Below are 12,408 nucleotides of genomic sequence, written 5' to 3'. Positions count from 1 at the left end.
TCATCACCACCACCATCTCAATCACCACCACCACCATCTCAATCACCACCACCATCACCATCTCAGTCACCACCACCACCATCAGCAGCAGCACCACTACCATCATTGTCATTCCTATCATCACCATCATCATCACCGTCATAAGCACTGGGGCATTTCCCAGTTGTTCTGTGGGGAATTTCAAATTGAGCCTGTGGCCACATTTGGGGCACATTTGATAGTGACAAGGAGCAAAGCCACTGCTGTTTTTCAGAAAGACAGTGGCCCAGGCTGTTCCAAACAGAAGTTTGGAGCAAGCAATGCCCAGGAGAGCAGACCTTCAGAGGCTTTGGAGGAGCTGGCACTCCCGAGCCTCACATGGGTTGGGGGCCCTCATTATCCTCATGTAGACACTCCAGAAGCTGGAGAAGGACCCTCAGAGAACCAGGATATCTTGCCCTAAAGACCACCTCACAGAGTGGAGAGTACAATGCCCTTTCCACAGATGAGGAAATCAAGGCCCAGAAGACCTGGATTTAAACCAAGACTGTGAAGATGGTGACCCCTCTCTGCAGCCCTGACTGGACCCTACCCTGTGCCAGTCCTGTGCTGGGCACTGTTAGAGGCACGATGACTTGGACCTGGCGCTTAGAAAACCTGCCGCCCATCACCTCACTCAAAGCACCTCCAGGTGGTGGGCACTGTTCTGGAGGGCCTCAGGGATAGGGAAGCGAGGAGAGAGGAATGGGCCTGGACAGGCGGAGACGGTGGCCACAGCATTCAGGTGGAAGAAGCAGCAATAGAGCAAAGACAGGAGTGCAGGGCCTCTTCAGAAGAGACTTGATGCCTGTGTGGGCAGGGCTGGGGCCACGTGATGGAAGCAGCCAAAGGGAGAAAAGAGGGTTCCCATGGCCTCGGCCTCCTCTCCAAAGCACTAGGGAGTTATCTCAGACTCTGAGCAAGGGGTGACAAGCTGAAGGCTCGCAGATCCTCCAAGGGGTCCACACAGAGCTTCTCCCAGGAGCGCCCTTCTACCTCCAAGAACCCAGCCCACAGAAACAAGGGCTGGGAGAAGAGCAGAGGCTCTGATTCTGCAGTAATAGTTTCCAAGCCCCAGGCAACCTCGAGGGGCACAGAGCCCTGTTAAGCCCTGAGCAAGCCCAGCCGGCTTTGGCTGCTGCCTCCTTCAGCCGCCCGCCTGGATTCGGCCAGCCCTGCTGAGTCACGGACAGTAAGCTCTCCTGCCTGCCCTTTCTCCTGCCTGGCCTGGGACCAGAGGCAGCTGCTGTCACCACAGGACATTGGGGGCTGGGAGGAATCACAAAAAACCTGCTGCACGAACCAGCCAGAAAGATGCCCACCGTGCAACCCCAGGTCCAAAAAAAAGAGTGCACTGACAAACCACTTGCCTGTGCCCATTTTGAGAAAATCTGCCATCTCGCCAGTAAAAAGGCGGGCCCGGGACAGGGTTGAAGCCTCACGGCCACGGGATCTCCCTTCATTGATTTTGCTCCCATTGCCTCCACTCTCTGTTCCTTGACCCTTCCCCCTACAAAAAGCTTATCCTCCACCCGCCACTCATCCCTGTGGTCTAGGGCTCATCACTAGACCAGTAGCTGTCCGCGTCCCAGCTCTCCACCTGGGCTGCCCTCCAGACCTGGACTGTAACAGTCCTTCCACACTGTGTGCTCTAAGACTTGGCGCCCCTCGTCTTGCACTGTCCCGGTGGCCTTGAGTCCCTTTAGCCGCTAGCTCAGGACTCCTCCGGGGAACATCTTACAGCCACTCCCTTGCACATGCGCACCGTGCAGCGGCCCCATCTCTCTCCTTTTTTGCTGCCTGGCCAGGTTCCTCCATGCCCAAACCTAACTCTGTCCACACCACTCCTGCACCCCGCAGAGAAGGCAAAGTCTCATCACAGACACCCAAGGGGACCAGCAGCAACCACCCCTCCCTGGTCTGTCGGCTCTCCTGCCTCTCTCTCTTCAAATTTGCAATACCTCCCGAAGCTCAGCTGCCTACCTTGCTTCTTATTTCACCGGCCCCTGTTGTCCTCCCAACGCAGAGCTTTGTTTGTGTCCACGCGATCACCCTCACCTCCTGCAGCCGGCAATGAACTCCTGGAGCCACTGTGCTGTGGGTTCCGTCCCCTCTCACAATCTCAAGGACTCTGCTCAGATATCCCCCTGCCAACAACATCAAGGCTTCCCTTTCTAACATGTGATCCATCAGCACACAAGCGAGTTGTAATGACCCCCCTGCTTGAAAACAAAATTTCAATAACACAATTGGGTGAGCTTCCAAAGCAGAGATGGCCAACTGCCCACAGCACCCACGCTTCCCCATCCAGTGTTGAGATGTGGCCTGGAAGCAGCAGTCTAGCCAGGAACTGTGTCCCTCCCCACCTTCTGCCTTGTCACCAGTTCTCAGCAGTGGGGTGTGAACGGAATAAATGTGGGTCACTTCTGGGCTAAGATGGTTAAAATGCAGGTGAATGTGGGCCAGGCGCAGTGGCTCACGCCCGTAATCCCAGCACATTGGGAGGTTGAGGGGGGCAGATCACTTGAGGTCAGGAGTTTGAGACCAGCCTGGTCAACCTCGTCTCTACTAAAAATACAAAAATTAGCCAGGCGTGGTGGTACACACCTGTAATCTCAGCTATTCCAGAGGCTGAGGCAGGAAAATCGCTTGAACCTGGGAGGCGGAGGTTGCAGTGAGCCAAGATTGCTCACTGGTGACAGAGCGTGACTCCATCTCAAAAAAATACAAATAAAAAAAAAATTTTTAATGCAAGTGGATGCTTCATCTTCTCTTCCCCTCTGTGGCTGGATGCACATGAGCACAGCCAGCGTGGACGCCAAGCGCAGAGCTGCGAGATAGGGAGAGCCTGCATTCCCAGACACCTCTTGGAGGAGAGCTGCCCACAGTCAGCAACAGCCATTTGGGACTTTAAACTATCAATAAATAAACTTCTATTGTGTTTGAGCTGTTATACATTTCAAGATTGGCTTGCTACAGCAGCCAGCGTTACTCTAATTAATGCAAACCACATCCCCATTTTCCTGCTTCTCCTTAGAGTGAAACTCCATAGGTGAGCTGCCTGTGTTCACCCACTTCACTTCCCTGCCTCCAGCACTCTCACAGTCCCGTGCCTCTCTGCACTTCACCCCTCCCCTCAACAGTAAACCCTCCAGCCAGGGCCCTCAGAGAAGTCCATGCTGCCAAATCCGGGGGCTAATTCTAGACCTTATCCCACTCCACCTCTCAGCAGGATGTGACTTTTTTGTTTGTTTGTTTTTGAGATGGAGTTTCACTCTTACTGCCCAGGCTGGAGTGCGATGGTTTGACCTTGGCTCACTGAAACCTCTGCCTCCTAGACCCAAGCAATTCTCCTGCCTCAGCCTCCCGAGTAGCTGGGATTACAGGTATGTGCCACCATGCCTGACTAATTTTTTGTATTTTTAGTAGAGGTTTCACTATGTTGGCGAGGTGGGTCTCGAACTTCTGACCTCAGAGGATTCACCTGCCTCGGCCTCCCAAAGTGCTGGGATTACAGGCCTGAGCCACTGCACCCAGCCAAGGATATGACATTGCCGAATGACTCTGTCAGATACTTTTTACTCTGGCTTCCAGGACATCCTGCTGTCCTGGTTTCCAGGACTCACTGGTTTTGCCTTCACAGCTCTTTTGCTGAGTCATCCTCTTCCTGACCTCTCAAAATCAAAGACCAAAGGCTCCATCACAAATGTCATCTCTTTGCTATGAAAAGTTGCACCCTACGTGAGCTTATCCAGTCTTGTGACTTAAAATGCCTTTTATCCCCTAATTATTCCCAAGTCACTCCATGATGCCACCACCTGGATGGCTAATAGATCTCATCACAAAAAAGATTCATTTTTCCTTCACACTTGCTTCCCCCGAGTGTTCTGCTTCTCCATAAATGGCCCACCATCCACCCACCACCCACCTGATTATCAGTTTATCCTTTTCCTTCACCCTCGGCCCTATAGTTAATCAAAGCAAAGCAATATGCCCCAAATCCAAGCATTTCTCTCCACCTGCCCTAATCCCCTAGCCCTGACCCTCATTGCTCACATGATCCACCCCAACAGCCTCCTGGGGAAACCCCTTCTTCTATATTTGTCCCATTTTCAGTCTGTTCTCCAGGGGAATTTGTAAAAGTATTAGTCAGATCATGCCACTCCTCTCCTCAAAACCCTATAAGGATCTGTATGTTTCGGCCCCATAACTACTCTACTTTTCCCACTCACTTCTCCCCAACCATACTGGCCTCCTTCCTACTTCTTGAGCATAAAATCACATGCCCACCCCAGGGTATTTGCATATACTCTTCCCTCTGCCTGCAACATTCTTTCCCCAGTCAACTGTGTGTCTTGTCCCTCATCTACTTGGGTCTCTTTCAATGCCGCCTCCACAGAGAAGTCTTCCCCGACTGCCCCACCCAAAGTGGCAACCTGATCCTTACTCTCTGCCCCTTATGCTGTCTTGCTCTCTCCATGGCATGATCACTACTTGTCACTACATTATATTCATTTATTTCTTGATGTGTTTCCCCTCTCTTACTGGCATGTCTTTCTACATATCAGTGAGAACAGGGAATTATCTTGTTTGTTCACTGCTGCATCCCTATGCCTAGAGCAGTGGCTGGTGCATTATCAACACTCAGCTCAACAAATGAATATTGATATTAACAAGAAAGACACTCTTTTTTTTTTTTTTTTTTTTTTTTGGTCAGACACAGTCTTGCTCTGTCGCCCAGGCTGGAGTGCAGTGGTGTGATCTTGGCTCTACTGCAACCTCCACCTCATGGATACGAGCAATTCTCCTGCCTCAGCAACCCTGGTAGCTGGGATTACAGATGTGTGCCCCCACGCCTGGCTAATTTTTGTATTTTTACTAGAGGCAGGGTTTCCCCATGCTGGCCAGGCTGGTCTCAAACTCCTGACCTCAAGTGATCCACCCACCTCGGCCTCCCAAAGTGCTGAGATTACAGGCATGAGCCACCACGCCTGGCCCAAGAGAAACACTCTTAATATCCACTAAGAGATCAAGGAAATTATTCCACCCATGAAACAAGAAGTGGAAACTAGGAAACAAGAAGTTATAGGAAGAACCAAACAGGGATTCTGAAATGGAAATTATACATTCTGAAATATAAATGCTGGTGATTTGGGGCTGGGTGTGGTGGCTCATGTCTATAATCCCAGTACTTTGGGAGGCCGAGGCGGGTGGATCACTTGAGGCCAGGAGTTCGAGACCAGCTTGGGCAACATGGTGAAACCCTATCTCTATTAAAAATACAAAAATTAGTCGGGCATGGTGGTGCATGCCTATAGACTCAGGAGGCTGAGGCATGAGAATTGCTTGAGCCTGGGAGGTGGAGATTGCAGTGGGCCGAGATGGCACCACTGCACTCCAGCCTGGGGAACAGAGCAAGACTCTGACTCAATTAAAAAAAAAAAAAAAAAGTGGAGAAAGCTGAATGAGAAGCACTTTTTTGGGAGAGCTCAGCTTTGGCCACACTAAGTGTGAGATATTTATTAAGCACCTAAGATGAGGCAGTTGGATCAAAATCTAGCATTCCAAGAAGAGGTACAGGCTAAAGATGTGAATGGACCAGATGATAGAGAAGATAGAGAAGACCAAGGAGTGAGCTCAGTGGCCTCCAATGTTAACAGTGTGGGGAGAAGAGGAAAACCCAACCAAGAAGACTGAGAACTGGTGAGTCCTGGAGGCCCAGGGAAGAAAGTATCCTCAGGTGGAGATCAGACACAGATGGCTCAAGTAAGATGAGGACTGAAAATGTCATTGCATCTAGCAGCATGGAGGTCATTGGTGACAGCAGAGTGATAGGGGCAAAGCCTTGATGGGAATGAATCCAAAAAAACAAAACAATGGGAAGAGAGAAACTGGAAATGAGTGTCAATAATACTTTCAAAGAATTTTGTTGTAAATAGAAGCAAAGGCGGGGCAGTAGCTTAAGAAGAAAGAGGCGCTCAAATGGAGGGGGACTTTTTGGAAGACTACAGAAAAAATGGCATATTTGTACATTGCTGGAAATTATCCAGTAGTGAGGGAAAAACAAATGCCAAAGAGAGATGTGAACAGGCAAAGGGGCTCTAGGCACCCAGTGAGGGGTTGGCATGGATGAGAGAGAGACCAAACTGGGTGGAGGGAAGGCAGAATGTGGGGGCACCAAGGCAGGTGAGCTGGTGAGAGAATTAGATTGTTGGCTTCTGATGGCTTCTATTGTTTTAGTGAAATAAGAAGAAAGGTCATCTATTGAGAGAGAGGATGGAAGAGAAGGTGGTAGTTTTGAAGAGGGAAAGTGGTATCAAATAACCCCTGGTTTGTGTGTTCAAATATAAGGATAACAGAAATAAAACATAACTGACAGACCAAGACAGAAGTATATAACAAGAAAACTTAATTTATTCAGTAGAAATTAGGAACAAGGAAACCAAGATTTAAAGGGAAAATGTGGTAAATGAGAAAACGTATAGTAAGTCCAAACATGTCAATAATTACAATAAATATGAACAGGTTAAAATTGCTAATTAAAAGGCAAAGGTTTTTCTTTTGGATTTTACAAAAGGAAATGTAAAGCTTATTTGGCAGCTCAGGCTGATGAAGCTAAATATATCAGTTACGAAAACAAAGTCTGGACATATTTACACCAAACTGTAAACAATAGTGTAACTCACTGGTTGATGAGTATATGAGTGATCTTTATTTTCATTACACTTTTCAATATGTGCTGAATTTTTAAGGAAGTGTGTAAATTATTTCATAATTAGGAAAAAAAGGAAGTTTTTAAAAAAATTGTCCATGCATTTCAGCAAGTCTTCATGGAGCCTTTATTTGTTGTCCAAATCAGTTCCAAAGAGGCTCTAAAGAAGGGTCCCAGACTACCAGGAGCTCACTGGAAATAAGACCAACCGGACCATAATAGAAGAATGCAGGACATGGCTGGGTGCCATGGTTCACACCACTTTGGGAGGCCGAAGTGGGCAGATCACCTGAGGTCAGGAGTTTGAGAAGAATGCAGGACAATGTAAAGATGGGATTCCACTGACAACTCTGAGCCCTGGGTGTAGGCAGGAATAAGCAAAGAGAGCCCACTGGGGGAGGCAGTATTTGGACTGTGCCCATTCCACACAGTATGTGGCCTAAGGGTGAGCCTGGAGACAGCATTCCAGGCTGGAGGTCCAACATAAGCAAGGGTGGGAACTGAGGAAGCATGTACAGGGCGTGTGGTGGAAGCAGTGGATGAGTCAAGGTGCAGAGTCCAGGGAGGCAAAGAAATTGGCTTGGTAAGCCACGTGGTGGGGCAGTGGGAAGAGTGGGTGAAGCAAAAAGAAGCAGATGAGAGGGGCATTTATGCCTCAAATGGAGAGTTTTGTGCCCAAAGCACATAACAGCAAACACCTGGGTTGCCATCACTGCTGCACTGCACATATACGCATGCACACACATACACACATGCACTTATGCAAACACATGTGCACACATACACAGGCATGTGCACACAGCCACATACATATACACTTTTTTTTTTTTTTTTTTTTTTTGAGATAGAGTCTTGCTTTGTTGCCCAGGCTGGAGTGCAATGGTACAATCTCAGCTTGCTGCAAACTCCACCTCCTGGGTTCAAGAGATCCTCTTGCCTCAGCCTTCCAAGTAGCTGGAATTATAGCTGTACACCACCACCATGCTCAGCTAACTTTTGTATTTTTAGTAGACATGGGTTTTTGCCATGTTGGCCAAGCTGGTCTTGAACTCCTGACCTCAAGTGATCTCCCTACCTAGGCCTCCCAAAGTGCTGGGATTATAGGCATGAGCTACCACACCCAGCCACACACACACACTTTTTAACTGCTTTGCGTTCTCTGGCCCTTTCGCCTAGAGAATTAGCTATCAAGACCAAGGGGGTTCTCTTGGCTTCGGTCCAGACTTTCCTGAACCCCACACCCTGCACCAGCACACACTGCTGTCTGCTCCCCTGCCCTGGTAAGGCACCACTAGCTATTGTTGACTGGGAGCCCCTTGACTTTTAAGCAGGATTTGACCCAAGGGTTTGCAGTGCGGGGTGGGTCCAGGGACAGGAGTTGAGGCAGAAAGACAAGGGCAAGGACAGCTGTGGAGTTGGGGAGGTGGGAGAGTGACATCCTTAGGAGGCAAAACTAGCCAGGCTTGGCCTGTTGTGGGTTTGGGAGGCAGAGAGCAGGACGCGTGAACCAAGACGCTGGGTTCCAGGCCAGGGACCATGACATGGGAGGCCATAGCTGAGGTGGGGCTCTGCAGGAGGCGTAGATTTGGGGAGGCGACAGAGATCTCAGGGTGGCATTGGGCACACCGAACTTGGGGAGTCTGTGGGGTGTCTGTTGATGCTGGGAAGCTCCACCGAGGGCTCAGGACAGGGTAACAGCAAAAGGGGAACAGGACACCAACCACAGCAGGTGAGTGGAGGCAGGAGCCATGGGTGGGGCCACGGGCAAGCCTGGGAGGCGCAGGGGCTGGGCAGCTGCCAGTGACCCAAGTCCACACAGAGACCTGCACAGCTGCCCCAGCCCCAAGTTAGGGGGATCCACGGGCCAGCCTTCTCTGGGCTCAGCCACCCTGGGAGGTGGGCATGCAGGGGCACCGAAGGGGACGGGCAGCCCTGGCATCCCACAGCCACCAGGAGGAGAACTTACGCCTCCCTAAGACCTGGCAAAGAGCAGGCTGGCCCCGGCCCCCGAGCGGAGGAGGCTGCAGCTCCCTCACGTCTGCGCCTCCCTCAACGCAGGTTAAACTTTGACCAAGGAAATGATTGCTAAACTCGATTCCGTAAGTGTCACCAGTCACACTTTAATTCCAGTCTAGAATTAAAGTCTTCAGTCTCCACATTTCCTACTTTCCAAATTCAGCTTTTCCGGGAGGTCTGGAGCAGCTGCCTCTCTGGGGAGATGCTGGAGGTCTCAGAATCACCTCACGCAGCCTCAGGGCCTGGTTGGGGCCACTCCAAGTGACACCAGCAGGCAGATGACCAGAGAGCCTGAGCCCCCAGCCCCGAGTCTGTGAAGCCAGCAGCCACTGACATGCTCCCAGCCGCCGGGCTGGAGAAGCCACTGTGGGCACCACCGTGGAGGAAACAGGCCCGTTGCCCTGGTCCCTTTGCCTTGGGCCAGCCTTTGTGAAGTGGGCTCTCTTCTGGGCCCCTTGAGTAGGTTCCATGGCATTTTCTGAACTCCTGGACCTCGTGGGTGGCCTGGGCAGGTTCCAGGTTCTCCAGACAGTGGCTCTGATGGTCTCCATCATGTGGCTGAGTACCCAGAGCATGCTGGAGAACTTCTCGGCCGCTGTGCCCAGCCACCGCTGCTGGGCACCCCTCCTGGACAACAGCACAGCCCAGGCTGGCATCCCAGGGGGACTGACTCCTGAGGCCCTCCTGGCTGTCTCCATCCCACCGGGCCCCAGCCAGGGGCCCCACCAATGCCGCCGCTTCCGCCAGCCACAGTGGCAGATCTTGGACCCCAATGCCACGGCCACCAACTGGAGCGAGGCTGACACGGAGCCGTGTGTGGACGGCTGGGTCTATGACCGCAGCATCTTCACCTCCACCATCGTGGCCAAGGTAGGGCCTCCCCCAGAGCCACTCGAGTCCTGCCACCTTGGAGGTCACAGTCGTGGGTCACGGTGGCTCAGACTCAAAGGTCCAGTCCTGGGAGGGACCCGCCTCCTCAGGCCCTGCTCACTCTTGAGCCGCTTAGCCCCGTGTCAGCCACACACAGGGGCGTGAGCGGCAGGTATCAGTCTACAGATGGAGCCAGCCCAGGCTCTTGGAGGTGTGGGGGGCACCTGGGCGGGCACCTCTAAATGCTGGCACCTGGACACTCACTGGCCTCACCCAGTCCCGGCCCTGCTGACCCATCAGCTGTGACTCCAGGCAATGCAGCCACAGGGGGACTCAGTGACCATTCACTGGATTCCCCAAGACCAAAGCACACAGGGTAAGGGACCACCCCAGGCTGCCTCCCAGATGGGGCGCCAGGCAAAGCCAGGCAAGCAGAGAGGGGTGGCTCGTCCCAACAAGCAGGAAGAACCTCTTTATAAAGAACAGGAGGGAAGCAGCCTCTGGGAGAGAGGCCAGGGTGTCAGCTTGGGTGGCTGCTTCCAAGTGGAGAGACAGGAGAGGGGGCAGATGTGGCTAGAAACCCACTGGGCAATAGGGAGCCATGGAGGAGTTTAGGCAAAGGGTGGCAGGATATACTCCTCGGAAGACCAAACTGCCTGTGGGTGCCCTCACTGTTCCACAGGGTCTTGCTCTAAAGCCCTAGAGGTCACCAGGCCACCCACCCCACCCAGCTCCCTGGGGGCCCTCCCATACAGTTCCTCTGCCCCTCTGCACGGGCTCTCCCAGCCTCCTGAGCTCATTCTCCTCCTCTCCCCTCAGTGGAACCTGGTGTGTGACTCTCATGCCCTGAAGCCCATGGCCCAGTCCATCTACCTGGCTGGGATTCTGGTGGGGGCTGCTGCATGCGGCCCTGCCTCAGACAGGTGAGTACCCCCAGTCCAGGAAGGTCCCAGTTCCCCTCACGACCCTTGCTCTCCTAGGCCCCTGGCCGACTGGCCCCAAACCAGCCTCAAAAAACCAAGTCTAGACACCCTCCTTGTTGGAGGTGGATCTCGGACCAGCTACCCTGCAGCTGTGCCATGTAGGGAGGTCTGGAACCTTCTCTGAGCCTCAAGTTCACCGACTTTACTCTGGGGGTTGTAGAGGATTGCTACTCCCCAGCAAACATTCACTACTAAAACTGGCTTGGCCACACGCCTGCCTTCAGCTGCAACCTGAGTGCTCCCAGTGACCAGAGCCCATTCCCTTTGGCTCCAGCCTCAGGACTCTCCTTGTGCTCCAGAGTCTTGCTCCAGAGTCTTCCATGGGTGGAGAATGCAGGTTTCACCCAGGTGCCGCTACAGTGTCCGCCTCAGCTCAGCGGGCAAGCAGAGGGTGGGCTCTCCGTGGTCCAGATCCCCGTGGCCGGTACCATGGCCAGTCACAGACCCTGCCTCTTCCTGGTTTGTGCCGCAGGTTCGGGCGCAGGCTGGTGCTAACCTGGAGCTACCTTCAGATGGCTGTGATGGGCACGGCAGCTGCCTTCGCCCCCACCTTCCCCGTGTACTGCCTGCTCCGCTTCCTGTTGGCCTTTGCCGTGGCAGGCGTCATGATGAACACGGGCACTCTCTGTAGGTCTCTGACCTGGCGCCATGCGGGAGGCTCCATGCAGGCTCCAGGGCTGAACCACTCGGTCTCCTTGCAGTGATTGAGTGGACGGCGGCGCAGGCCCGACCCTTGGTGATGACCTTGAACTCTCTGGGCTTCAGCTTCGGCCATGGCCTGACGGCAGCAGTGGCCTACGGTGTGCGGGACTGGACACTGCTGCAGCTGGTGGTCTCGGTCCCCTTCTTCCTCTGCTTTTTGTACTCATGGTGGGTGCTGTGCTCCAATTCCCTCCTCAGAGAAGACGCTGCCCACTCTCCACCCAGGGGAATGGGAGACTCTCCTTTCCCTGGGGGCTGGGGAGTGCTAGAGGCCAGGGGTGCATGGGCTGGAGGAAAGCCAGGAGCCTGGCAGAGTGGACCACCCACAAGCCCAAGACACCCACTCCAACCAGGGCTTGGGTCCCGAGGGCGCCTCCCCTGCTCCTCCCAAGTGCTCCTTCTCCTACTCATTCTTCTCCTTTCCTCCCTCCTTGTCCTCATCTCTTGGCCTGTTCCCCTCTCCTGTCTCTGCCTGCCTTGGCATCTGTGCTGCCAGGCCCATCTTCTGAGCCCCTCCTCTTTGCCAGGCATGGCAGCACTGAACTAGGCTAGGGGAGCGTGTGGAAAGATACAACACATGCCCGCACATACAGCACACAGCTGCAGTCTGCCTCATGGGCTGACAGAATCAATGCACGTGTCTGTCTGCTAGAGAACAGGGACCAGGACCCACTCATCAGAGGGGACTCCACAGTCCCCAAAGAGAGCTGGCATGTGTGGGAGGTTAGAAAATGTCAGCATTGCCCTTAAACAAATCAGGCTTGGCCCTTGCCAAGCACCTGGCGCATAGTAGGTGCTAAATAAATATTTGTTGAATGGATGAATTGTTAGGTAAGTAGAAATAGGTAGGTAGGCAGGTAGGTAGAGACAGATCAATAAATGGGATGACGGATATGTGGATTAGATGAGTGAATGGGTGAGTTGGTGTATAGATGGATTGTATTGTATAGATGAATTGAATCGATGGTTGAATGAACGGATAGAAGGATGGATGGATGGATGGTTGGAATAGAAGGATGGATGGATGGATGGTTGGGATGGATGGATGGATGGTTGGGATGGATGGATGGATGGATGGATGGATGGATGGATGGATGGATGGAATGG

General features: G+C 52.8%; 1 protein-coding gene across 3 annotated transcripts in view; it reads left to right on the top strand.

Annotated features, from left to right (window-relative positions):
* Nucleotides 1-8,450: 8,450 nt before the first annotated feature.
* SLC22A12 (solute carrier family 22 member 12) overlaps nt 8,451-12,408 on the top strand; it is a 9,940-nt gene continuing 5,982 nt past the window's right edge. The window contains exons 1-4 of one of the 3 annotated variants that reach the window (XM_023186365.2): nt 8,859-9,616; nt 10,436-10,539; nt 11,072-11,124; nt 11,301-11,469. In XM_023186365.2, coding sequence (XP_023042133.1) covers nt 9,215-9,616; nt 10,436-10,539; nt 11,072-11,124; nt 11,301-11,469 — 728 coding nt within the window. In that variant the 5' untranslated portion in view covers nt 8,859-9,214. Of the gene's footprint in view, nt 9,617-10,435; nt 10,540-11,071; nt 11,227-11,300; nt 11,470-12,408 lie in introns of all 3 variants that reach the window. The other 2 variants (XM_026446534.2, XM_023186366.1) reach the window with 2 other exon arrangements.

Source organism: Piliocolobus tephrosceles, chromosome 13, assembly GCF_002776525.5.
Source record: "Piliocolobus tephrosceles isolate RC106 chromosome 13, ASM277652v3, whole genome shotgun sequence".
NCBI lineage: Eukaryota > Metazoa > Chordata > Mammalia > Primates > Cercopithecidae > Piliocolobus > Piliocolobus tephrosceles.
The sequence above is the reverse complement of the archived record's forward strand: the minus strand, read 5'-3'. Positions and strand labels throughout refer to the sequence as shown.